Consider the following 13058-nt stretch of genomic DNA (forward strand, 5'->3'; position numbering starts at 1 on the left):
ACCAGCATGGCATCCTGCCTCGTCTCATAATAAGAATAAGAAAAAGAATACATTTTATTTGTAGAGCGCTTTTCGAAGTTCTCGAATACACATAAAAAGAAATGGTTAAAAAAGTTAAAACACATCAGAATAAAATTTGCAGTTGATATAGTTATGTTATCTGCCTTGAAGAAGGCCTACATTGCTGAAACATGCTGGCATTTTTTAACTATAAAGCCATGATCTAATGAATGCTTTATATATATATATATTTCAATCTCCTCGAGTGCCTCGGTTTATTCTTTTAAAAATGTTTTTCATATTTAAAAATATACCAACAAATAAATGAGGAATGTGGAGTAAAATAAGAGAAAGCAGGGAGATGAGCTGGCTCCTTCGCAGGTGGCCGGACCTGCCACAAAGCTTAAGCAGCATTGCACCCTTTGGGCACAACACCAAGCGACAGCTTCCGTTCAGCAGTCTGCCAGAGCAGGTCATCATGTGGGCCGATGGCTTGGCTGATCTTTTGCCGAACTTCCTCGTTTGTGACATGTTGAGTGTAGGAGATACCCATGAGTCTTCTGTAGCATCTCATCTCCATGCTCTGTATTCTCTTCTGTAGCTCTGCTGTAAGGGTCCAGGTTTCACAAGCATATAGGAAGATTGATATGACCAGTGAGCGCAGTAGTCTCACCTTTGATGCAAGACTGATGTTTTTGTCCTTCCATATGGGCTTGAGTTTTGCCAGTGCAGCAGTTGTTTGAGCAATCCTGGCAAGGACTTCCCGTTTGGATCCTTCGTCGGACACAATATGCTCCGAGATATTTGAAGCTGGACACTGTGTCCAGAGCCTGTCCATTGACTTTGATGTCTGAGCGGATGCCATTGTTGTTGTTGGTCATCATTTTTGTTTTCTCAGAATGGATTTCCATTCCATAGGCTCGGGAGGTGGTGTCAAGCACCTCAACTAAGCTGGAAAGTTCTTTTTCATCCCCAGCTAGCCCATCAATGTCATCCGCAAAACGGGGGTTGGTGATTGGTCTGCCTCCTATGCTGACAGTTCCTTCGTGGTCTGCCAGGGCATCCGCCATGATACGCTCCAGAAAGATGTTGAAGGGGATGAGAGAGAGAAGACATCTTTGGCGCACTCCACTTGTTGTTCTGAACCAGTCTCCAATAGCTCCGTTGCATAGAACTGCGCTGGTAGCTTTATTGTACAGGTGTTGAATGACTCTGACAAGGTTAGGGGTGATGTTATAATTCCTCATGGTCGCCCACAGTGCAGCATGCCATACCCGATCAAAGGCTTTCTTGAAGTCCATGAACACGTGGTAAAGGTGTTGTTGATGCTGCAGGTATCTCTCACAGATAATCCTCAGGTTGAATATCTGATTGTGGTGCTCCGCCCTGCCCTAAATCCAGCATGTTCTTCAGCTATAATCATTTCAGCTTGAGGTTTTAACCTATTTAGTAGTATCTTCAGCAGGCCTTTGCCGGGATGGCTAATAAGACTGATTGTGCGATAGTTTTGGCACAGCTGAAGATTGCCTTTTTTCGGAAGTGTGATGATGAGTGACTGGGTCCATGATGTAGGCCATTCACCACTCTGCCAGATTTTGTTGCACAGGATGGTGAGGGTGTCGATCATGGATTCTCCCCCTGCTTGCATGAGCTCTGCTGGGATGTTGTCCACTCCGGCTGCTTTTCCTTTTTTCAGTAGTCGGACTGCTGCCTCAACTTCTTCACTGAGGATGGGGATATTTTCATCCTCCTCCGTGGATTGAGGACATGTCAGGACTGTTGGATCTCCACTTGCCGTGTGGTTGTAGAGCTCAGAGCAGTATTCTGTCCACCTGTCCAAGATCTTCTGTTCTTCCGCGAGGCATTCGCCGGTCTTGCTCTCTATTACAGCGACTCTGGTCTGTTTTGCTCTCGTTAGCTCTTTAACAGTTTGAAATGCCTTCTTGGTGTTGTTGTTGGCATTCAGGCTGCTCTCCATTTCGTGGCACTTTCCCTCAATCCAGTTCTGTTTTGCTGACTGCATGCCTTTCTTGATGCTCTTGTTGATTTCTCTATAAGCATCAGATCCTTCAGGTGAGTTCTTACTCTTCTTTAGGGCTCTCCGCTTGTCACATAAGTCCAGAAGTTCATTTGTGACCCAAGGTTTCTTCTTTGGGCGGAGTTTGCCAAGGATCTCAGTGGCTGTTTCGGTGATGATTGTGTTCAGCGTGGTGGTCATGCTATTGACATCAATTTCTTCCGCACCTAGGATGAGCAGTGGTGCCACAGTGGGTCCTAAAGTTTGATAGAGGGGACGGAGCAGCAGCAGATTGATGGAGTCTTTTAATGACCCACCTCATAGGAGAATAAAATCTATCATGGGATATGTAGCCTTACAACAAAATAACTGTCTTAGAAGCCCCACCCTATTTAGCTCTTTATTGATATGACTCTTAAAACACTGAAAACATTGATGAAATACAGATATTTTTATAACTTACTCATTATTATAATTTCTTCAAATTCGGCGGGCCGGATTAGAGAGTTCAACGGGCCGCATTTGGCCCCCGGGCCGTAGTTTGCCCATGCCTGGTCTAGACCCTCTACTTTGCTGCTGACAGGATGGCTCATTGTGTTATTCTGCAGCCTGTAGTGCGGGAGACCTGGGTTCTATTACTGGTTGAGATTTTTTTCTATCTCTGCTTGATTGAGGTTCTGATGTACCTCTACAGTCTAAAGTCAAGCCAGACTGTCGTATGAAAGAACTTTCACTAGAACTTTTCTAAAACTATTTTATGCTGCTGCACTGACATCTTCCTTTCTGGATCTTCTCCTCAAAACATTTCTCATTCCGGCAGCACTGTTCAACTTTGAGGAACACGCACAAAAAAATAGAACATTTTCAGTTCGGTTTGCATCATTAAAACAAAAGAAATTATAATTGAGTTTTCAGAAAATACAAAAACTGGTAAAGTTTTGTCTTCAAACCCCAAAAGAAATCTCACAAAGGGGGAGATTGACGTTAAGCTTTTATTTGAAATGTGACTCACCACAGGGAAACCGAATGTCATGTTTGTGGATGTAAAAAAAAGTTCAATAACAAAATGTTTTTCCACACAAAAGGTGTGCTCTGTCTTTTTTGGAACATTCGTTGTAGCTTCCCACTGACGCCGCGCTCTGCCACAGGCACCTCTCTCCTTAATAAATAGATTCATTTACACAAAGGAGTAATCATTTATAAATATGAAGGCGCATTTCTTTGAACATCTTTTAAAGCAATAATAAATGTTTTTTTTATTTAATTACAAAAAAAAAAGAAAATACAGGCAAAGCAAATCAAGCGAGCAGATACGCAAAACCTGGCAAATAATGATATTGGCAAAATCAGAAATTGGCACCAAAAAAAAAGACAAACATAACGGACAAAGAAAAGAAAAATGTTTTAACTCAAGTCAAACCTTAAATTATAGGCACTAGTTTTGTAATGTCCACCACACCAATGACACTGGCACACCATCAGACTCAGAACACGAGGTAAAAGCCAGCAGAACATCCTCTTCTTCTTCTTCAAGACAATTTTATCCACTTCTTATCCATGAATTAGATGCGCACATAAATCCTGAAGGAAGTCTCAAGAAGCAGTTTTACCATGTTTTCCTTTTTCTGAACGGGATGGGGAGAATCTTTTCTTTTTTTTTTTTTAAATCTTGTCTTTTGCACTTTAAAAGGATCCTAAAGCTGGCAAAAAGAGTCGCAATTTGACACTGAACGTAACAAAAGGCTTTGGAGAATTAGCTCAGAATTGAGGTTGAAACTAATCTTAAATTATATAAACAATTGAAATCCTCAAAAGAAAAAAAAAATACTGATATGGATGTCTGGAAATACATTTCTTAAATATTTCTTTTGAATAAATAATTTTCCAAAACAAACTTTGTGCATACATTCTAGCTGAGTTTACAGGAGGGGGGGGGGGTAGCAGGGGTAGGGGATGGAGGGGCCTGGGGGGGATAAAACATTTGATCAACCTCACGACCCCACGCACAGGTGCTTTTTCACTGTTGCAAGACATGCACGTTACGGGACACTTTCCTCTGGTGCGGCGCCGTCGCCGCAGAGAGAGAGAGAGAGAGAGAGAGAGAGAGAGAGAGAGAGAGAGAGAGAGAGAGAGAGAGAGAGAGAGAGATGCAGAAGACAGAAGACTGAACCTGAGGGAGGCGGGAGCACAAAGGAGGGATGCAGTCAAACCAAGGCAGGTGGTGCGCCCCCTGCTGGCCCAGCTGGAGTGGGGCTCTGCTTCTTTGGCGTGGAGTGTGCCGCAGCCGGACACACAGAGCAGAGGGTGGTGGTGGGAGGTCCTTCTCTCAAACACTCTCATCCTCATCTCCTTGTTTTCATTTAAGGAAAAGAAAACTGATATATATTTGGGGGAGGGAGGAGGAGGGGGCAAAGTCTCTCTCTCCTCTTTGCAATAAAAAGGTATCCTGGTAGATAAAGTGCCATGTTGTGACGTCTGCCTTTTGTGTGTTGATATAGATTGGAGAGGAGAGCCCCCTGCTGGTGCGCCTCAGTAACAACCTTCCTTCCAGTTCTCGCCGCCTCCGCCGCTGTAGGTCCGAGGAGCAGGAAGAGATCTGAGGAAGAGGAGGAAAAGAGTCAAGCATGGTGCAGTGTGCACCGGGGGACACATGGGGGCAGCGTGTGGGCGGCGAGCTCACCTGCGTACAGGCTGCGCCAGTTTGCTGCGAGGCAGCGGGATCCCACCGCCGCCGCCGCCGCCACCGCCGCCGCCCGCTGAGGAGGCGTTGGGGCGGGGCAGGCCGCTGCGGGGCGGAGCCAGCGAGCGGGTCGGCGTGGAGCTGGACGAGCCGGGGTTGGACGCCGCCTTGACGGGCTGACGCAGCGCCAGCGGGGACGGGGTGGCGGGGCTCCGCATCTTACTGGGCGAAGGAACTGGAGAGAGGGAGGAGGAGGAGGAGGAGGAGGAGGTGGAGGAGGAGCAGGGCATCAGACGGGAATGACAGGAAGTAGTTAATATTTTGACTCTGTCCAACTTCCTGTTTCTTTAGTACTTTAGAAAAAGGTCCCATATTGTGCTGCATTCACTGTTTTCTAACAACATTCTGAGTCTCCATCCTGCCACTGAACCCACAGCAATGGGAAAAAGTTCATCTTTTACTTCTTCGACTGGCTCCAATCAACCCTTCATGCTGTCACGAAGGGCACCTGTAACTCTCCCAGATCAGTGACATTAGAGACTGCCTTTTTTTTTTTCTAATCTGTTCCAAATACACGGAAGCCTCCAAACCAGGCACCAGTTTTAGCCGGAGGCTGTAAACAGAGGGCTAAAGATGCCGTTTGTCTTTGGGAAGTGTGACGGTGCAATGGGTAGAATATGGGACCTTCAGAACGAGGAGAAATGCTGGGATGCATGACGGCGGGGACGCTGAAAACACCCATCAGACACAGGCACGAGGATGAAGTTTCAGTTTGGAGCACAAATCACCACGAATGAGAAACTGAACCTCCAGCCTGGAGACTGGGAGAGACGACGGAGGGGACAGTGAAGGCAGCACGACTCAGCGGCCGGTTATGGTTCTAGGAGGTGCTGACACGATGGAGATGGTACAATTAAAGAAGACAACGACGACGACGACGACGACGTCCACAAGTAAAAAGCACGAGGGGGGCGGGGGGTACGACCACGGCGGCGGAGCACAACCACGACAGAGAGGAAGCCCTCAGTGAAATACTCACTGAAATCACCTTCTTCTCCAAAGCAACAGGAGAGCGGGACTGGACAGAGACAACGACAACAGAGAGAGACTTAATTCACAGGTGGCGGGCGGCGGGGAGGAGCTGGAGCTGAGGACGAGGGCAGCGGGAGCGACCAGCAGAGGGCGCCTCTCACCTGGTTTTAGGCACAGTGCAGTGCATGGACCTGAACGCTGAGGATCAAGCCAGAAATGATCTGGCCAAGTGGGAGGCTCACAAACACAGTGCGCCAGCACCGCTGACAATTAAATAAAGCCAATGCTGATCCCCTGATGTTTGACTGAAGGTGTTGAGTCGGTGGGTTGTTGCACCACATACTGGCTGCGTCCTTAGTGGAACACACTGAGCTCACTTGCAATGCTAAACACCGGACCTTTTCATCTTCAAGTGTCTGTTTTTTTTGTGGTGACACGCACAGAGAAGAAGAACTGTGTTTTGGGTCTTCAGAAAATAAACAGAAAAATTGAGGAAAATATTGTTAGGGCTAAAACACGTTTTTGCTGAAATGCAGAGAAAATAGATGTGATCCGGGACGCGTCGCGTCGTCGACAAACCTCCCAACACGCACCTCTGACTGATCAGTGCGCAACCGCTGCCAGTTAACGTTGTGGATTGTCCGGAAAAGTGGGAGGAGTCAGACATGAGAGCGACGGTCAGGTGACTTTGTCTCGCACCGAGTTGCAACGCGACCCCCCTGTTTGAATATTCCCGAGCCGGAGCGAACCGTTGGATCTACACTGCAGACGAGTCCCTTCAAGCCAAATCCATGGATGGAAAAAACACAGAGACAGAAGGAATCTCACTAAACCGTTCTCCTTTGTTCATTGATGAGCCCAAAAATATCTTAATTGTTATTGATCAAAATGAATTTGTTGTTTTGTCCCATCCAGGTTGCTGCACAATCTGGAAAAAACTGAATAAATAAATAAATAAATAAATAAATAAATAAATAAAAATCAGTGTTCATCTGCTGAGTTCACTGTTACAGATTATTAGGCAATTCAGGTTTGCTGCTGCAAGCGCAGGAATGAAAATAATAAAAATAAAAATGATGATAAAAAATGTTTTTTGGCCAATCATAACTGTGGCAAAGCCCCTCCTCCTTGCACCTTCTTCCTTCCCCTTCCTCTACCTGCATCCACTACTTGCCACTTGCTCAGCCCACCAGTGTTACACCCCTGCCCCAGACAACAAAGCAGCTGGTTGGCCTCGTGTCGGATGCCGCACAATATCATTGTTATGGTGAACCTGATTCATGTGTTGTCTGCTTAAGTTTTGATGAAATGATTCCTTATTTCCTACTTTAAAGGAAGAGTGATTGTTTGGAGTTGATAGCCCTTGTTGGAATAGTAAGTGTTGGAATAACGAGCCTTTGTCATCTAATTTCTGCTTCATTGTCAGATAAACCAGTTCAAACAAACCATAAATGACAATGAATGATTGGGCCACATCACTTGCCTTCGCCTAACTGCTCTGATAGACAGACCCAATGAGTTGATCACCTGCTGACTGTTTAATTGGCCTACCATTTTACAAGCTGAATATTTTTCACCTAACTGTCGACGCAACTAGGTAGAAAATCACCAAGATCCCTGCGTGTGACTGGGGCGGCTCGTGCCGGAGTGATAAAGCTGCAGACTTGTGAGATCATCCCGACAGTCTGGGGTGGCGTTACCTCGCAGCGCTGTCGCACTTTGGAGCGGCTGCTTAGGTTTCGGGGAGGCGCGAGACACCGCCGAGTATCTCGGGTGCTGAGCCGCTGCTGCAAAACAGGGACAAGTCAGCGTCCACAGTCACACTTTCACCCCCAAACAGAAGCAGCGGAAGAGGCCAGGCCACGGAAAGGTGAGGTGAGGTGCAGTTTGAGGCCACTAGGGGGCAATGTGCAGCTACATTCCAGGGGCAGGGAGAAGAAGCGGCACGTTTTTTCAGCCGCCAGTCGCCCCAGCGGCCACCACGGCCGGACCAGTGGAGACCAGTTAGACATGCGGAGAGGCAGAAGTTGAGCTTCAGGAGTCTCACATGCTGAGTGCAAAGTTCAAAGGTCGGACGAGAAGATCCCATCACAGCTGGACCAGGAAGCAGCAGAACAGCAGCAGATAAAATACCTGCTGTCACGTGACCCATCTCACAAAGCGCAGGTTTAAAGTGCTGAAACCTGACCTTTGACCCCGTGCACAGTCCCGCTCCATTAACACTGAGGGATTAGTGCGGCTGGATTAAGGACAGAACCATTAACTTTATCTCCCATTGCGAGACGACGTCATCACCACGGCCGGCCACTGGGAAACACTGTGGGAGCGCCGCAGTGGGAGCGGCTTGGGAACGCCACTGTTGTGTTGTGTTGTGTTATCGTCGCCATGCTGCCCAGTGTGCAGCAGCAGCAGCAGCAGCAGCAGCAGTCGCTCTCTGAAGTGCACATAGTGCGCAGACGATGAGAGAAAATAAAGTAGAAGGTGCGTCGTGGCCGGGAGAGAATTTCTGACTGGAAACCATCAAAGATGGTGAAGTTCCCCCCCGAAACAGCCCAGTGCATGTGTGTGTGTGTGCGCGCGCGTGCGTGTTTTAAAGGGTCAGCCAGAAGGAAGAGAATTCCCACGTGCACGGCAGCAAACAAAGAGAACACACAGCCTTTAATGTTCCTGAACCTTCAGCAGGTTTGTGGACAAACGTTCTGGAGTCACCTGAGTGTTGCACTGTGGACCTTTGTTCTCTCGAGGCTTCTTCTGTGCGTTATTTGGCATGAAATGGGTTTGAAACACGAGTGGGTGGACGCTTACTTGCAGACTGGCTCTGGTGTCGCGGGGAGCCGTTGGGCACCTGCAAGTTGGACTCGCAGCTGCGGCTGTTCTTGACCGGCTCGGGGCCCTGGGCCGCGGAGGAGGAGCGCGTCAGGTTGGGAAGACTGCGGCGCAACTTTTCTACACAAACAACGAGACAGAGAGAGAGAAACAGAGAAACAGAGAGTGAGGTACACAAACACGCCACCGTGTGCCGTCTCAGTTCTCTCAAACAAACAGAGCATCTTTATTTCTAAAGCACTTGACAAAAGAACAGCCCAAGACTGACCAAGGTCATGTACAATCAATAAGAGGAGAGAAACACACAGACAACAACAACAAAAAAAAAAACAGACAAAAAAGGAGGAGTATATATGTATATGTGTGTATATATATATGTATATGTATATGTATATATATGTATATATATATATATATATATACATATACATATATATATACACACATACATATACATATATATATACACACATACATATATATATATATATATATATATATATATACACACACACATACATATACATATATATATACACACACATACATATATATATACACACATACATATACATATATATATATACACACATACATATACATATATATATATACACACATACATATATATATATATACACACACATACATATATATATATACACACACATACATATATATATATATATATATATACATATACATATATATATATATATATATACATATACATATATATATATATATATACATATACATATATATATATATATATATATATATATATATATATATATATATATGTATATATATATATATATATATATATATATATACGTATATGTATATATATATATATATATATATATACGTATATGTATATATATATATATATATATATATATATATATGTATATGTATATATATATGTATATATGTATATATATATATATATATATATATATATATGTATATGTATATATATGTATATATATGTATATATATGTATATATATGTATATATATATATATATATATATATATATACATATATATATATATACACACACATACATATATATATATATATATATATATATATATATATATATATATATATATATATATATATATATATATGTATGTATGTGTGTGTGTGTGTGTGTGTGTGTGTGTGCACGGTGTCACTCCGAGGTGAAGGCCAGGCAGCAAAACTGCATTTTTAAGTGAGACTCAAAAACAAAGACGGAGAGGAAATGGGGACGGGGACGGGACCTTAGCGACGGCGGCCTCACCTTCGTTTTTCACCACGTTGGTCTGCAGGTCGTGGCCGTGGCCCTGCAGCGAGTGGCGCGGCTGCTGCAGCCGCGTGATGGGCTGCGGCGAGCCGCGGCCGTGGCCGTACTCCATGGAGCGGGCCGGCGAGCGGGAGCGCGGCGAGTTGCGGGGTGAGGCGCGGGGGGAGTGTCGGGGGGAGGGGCTGTAGCGGCTGGAGGAGGCCAGGTGGAAGGCCGGGTGCACCGCCTCCTCCTCGTCCTCCAGGCTGTGAGCGTCCAGCTCCTGGTCGCTGAAGTTGCTGCGGCGGAGCGAGTGGCAGGAGGATCCGGAGCTGCGGCGGGAAGCCGTGGCCGCGTAGTCCTGCCGCAGACCTGCAGGGGGGGGGGGGCAAACTCAGGGTCACCAACGAGGTGCACTCTCTTCTTGTGTGTGCACGAGACTCTGTCTAACTTCCTGTTTCCTTAGTACTTAAAAAAAAGGTCCCATATTATAGTGTCTCCATCCTGCCACAGTTTATCTTTTATTTCTTTGACAGGCTCCAATTGACCCTTCATGATGTCACAAAGGGCACTTGTTACTCTCCCAGATTAGTCACAAGAGACAAGTTTTTTTTTTAACCCATTTCAAATATATGGAAGCATCCAAAGCAAGCATCAGTCTTAGCAGGAGGCTGTAAACAAAGGGCTAAAGATGTTGGTTTTGTTGGCGTTCATCTTTTCTTTTTTTTTCACATGGAAGCATCCAAACCAGGAATCTAGCATTTAGTATCAAGCATTTAGCAGGAGGCTGTAAACAGAGGGCTAAAGATGCTGCTGTTCTCTGGGAAATGTGATTGTGCAATGGGTAGAATATGGGACCTTTACAATGTGGATAAATGTGAGGAGGCATGACGACGGGACGCTGAAAACACCCATCACACACTTGTAATATTATTATTATTATTATTATTATTATTATTATTATTATTATTATTATTATTATTATTATTAATAATAATAATAATAATAATAATAATAATAATAATAATGATAATAACTTGGACTTCTTTAGCGCTTTTCAAAGCCCAAAGACGCTTACATTAGAGGGAGGGAGGGGGGCAAAACATACATAACAGAACATACTTAACGGGAGAAGACAACAGTAACGAAAGGGGAAACAGTCACAGAAACTGGGAGAGACGAGGGGACAGTGAAGGCAACACGGCTCAGTGGCCTGTTATGGTTCCAAAAGCGTTGACACAATGAGACGGTACCATCAAAGAAAACAAAGGACCGCAACGTCTAGAACACACTCAGAGGGGTCAAAGGTCACTCAAAGTGAGCCTGAGCTGTATTATGCTATATACGCACTCTCTTCCTGCATGCGGGCGAGAATCTGGACGTCGGTGACGTCGTTGAGCTTGTAGGTGGTGGAGGAGCCCACCGAGTCCTCGTCCATCTCCGAGGTGCTGAGTTCGCTGTCCACCGACGACTGAGGGCTCACTGCCGGGGGGTTCCTCTCTGCTGCCGCCGCCGCCGCCGAGGCCGCGTTTCGCTGGTGAACTGGCGAGGAGGAGAAACAAAAACACTTCCTGTGAGAAGTTTCACAAGTGCACCAGTGATGCACAGGACGGAGGCTGATCCTCCCACAGGGTTCCTGCAGCTATCAGCGAATCTCATGTCGTGCTCTTTCCTGTCACTTTAGACAAAATTCATGTCCAACTGCAGATACGATATGTAAAATAACAGAATTTTACACATGCAATTGAAACTCATTAATCGCAGTTAACTATGTCGATTCTCTCGATTGACAGCCCTAATATACGTACACACACACACACACACACACACACACACACACACACACACACACACACACACACACACACACACACACACACACACACACACACACACACGTAAAGGGTACGTAAATATGTAACGCCTTCTGCAAATCGAAGTTCATGTTTTGAAATTTTAACAAAATCTATTGAATTTCTTGTCATGCTTTCTAATGACCTGTGGATCCCTGCCTCACCTGTGTTGCCGGGCAGGAGCTGCTGCCTGACGATGGGCACTCTGCTGGGGGTGGAGGAGGGGGAGTTGAAGCCGCTGCTGTAGGGGCTGTTGGCTGCGTTTGTGCTGTAAGGACTTCCGTAGCCCTGCTGGCTGTAGGGGCTCCCGTACAGGCTCCTGCGCTTGTTGGCTGCAGGGGGGGGGGGGACATCAGTCAGTGGTGGGTCGAGGTCAGAGGGTGAAATCAGGACAATCTTGTTTGTTTTGTTTGGTCTCTCAGTCATCAGCTCTCATTAGGGGTGAAGATCTAGAAAGTGTGGAAACAGAAGAACCTATAGGTTCTATGCTATAGGTGGAGAACAAGGGCGGCGGCTGAAGAGATTAGCATGTGTAGCATGTGCGTCAAGCAAAAGAGCAATGAAAGGAGGAACTTTTCTCAGGGACCTTCAACACCCCCCCCCCCCCCCCCCCCCCCGTCACTCTACGCACGATGCCACACTCTCCGAGCGCTGCACACACACACACACACACACACACACACACACACACACACACACACACACACACACACACACACACACACACACAATCTGCTCCAGTCTGTCCAGACGCACGCTGAGAGTCGCCACTAATGGAGTTCCGGCGCTCACACAATGCTCGCCATTCAGCAGGCAACAATGGGAATCTATGTGAAGGCCCCAGTTTTACAGACTGACTCTCAGTCCCGGGATCATCAGACTGCCGGGCGGTCAACGTCTCTGGATCTCCTTCCTGTTCCTGGTTGCTCTGTTTACACAGCTGAGGCCGACCTGCTCCCTCCGCCCTGGTCGTCCCCCCCCCACCCACCAGCTCGCCACTCTGTCCTGCTGCATCATTTAGGATCGAAAACATCACATCCACTCGGCCAATGGGACGTCTGAACGGACTTTCGGTGAAGGACGGCGGCAATGCGGAGCTCTTTAACAGCATTGGAGGGTTTGTTTTCTCAAAAACAAGACACTACATGTCATAACACCAACAGTGGTGATCAGATGGGTGATCTGACAACCTTGGATTCTAATGGTTTTATTTATTTTTTTGCTATTTTATGTACTTCTTGAGATTTTAATTTCCATGAAAGTCAGTTTCTGCTTTTTATGAATGGCTGTACTTGCAATACAGCGCGATATTATAATATTACCGTATATCACAATAACTTCTGGGACAATAAACTGTTCAGCAAAATTTCCCAG

At 45.9% G+C, this 13058-nt stretch overlaps 1 protein-coding gene across 4 annotated transcripts in view; it reads right to left on the minus strand.

Annotated features, from left to right (window-relative positions):
* Positions 1–2995: 2995 nt before the first annotated feature.
* slain2 (SLAIN motif family, member 2) overlaps positions 2996–13058 on the minus strand; it is a 17055-nt gene continuing 6992 nt past the window's right edge. Inside the window, exons 3-10 of one of the 4 annotated variants that reach the window (XM_076045729.1) lie at positions 11849–12016; positions 11182–11373; positions 9850–10203; positions 8535–8675; positions 7430–7516; positions 5737–5775; positions 4698–4932; positions 2996–4613 (exon numbers count right to left, since the gene is read on the minus strand). In XM_076045729.1, the coding sequence (XP_075901844.1) occupies positions 4547–4613; positions 4698–4932; positions 5737–5775; positions 7430–7516; positions 8535–8675; positions 9850–10203; positions 11182–11373; positions 11849–12016 (1283 nt within the window). In that variant the 3' untranslated portion in view covers positions 2996–4546. The remainder of the gene's footprint in view (positions 4614–4697; positions 4933–5736; positions 5776–7429; positions 7517–8534; positions 8676–9849; positions 10204–11181; positions 11374–11848; positions 12017–13058) is intronic. The other 3 variants (XM_076045730.1, XM_076045731.1, XM_076045732.1) reach the window with 3 other exon arrangements.

The sequence above is a fragment of the Nelusetta ayraudi genome, unplaced genomic scaffold (genome assembly GCF_046127955.1).
Source record: "Nelusetta ayraudi isolate G7.1 ecotype Tasmania unplaced genomic scaffold, CSIRO-AGI_Nayr_v1 ptg000084l, whole genome shotgun sequence".
NCBI classification, from domain to species: Eukaryota; Metazoa; Chordata; class Actinopteri; order Tetraodontiformes; family Monacanthidae; genus Nelusetta; species Nelusetta ayraudi.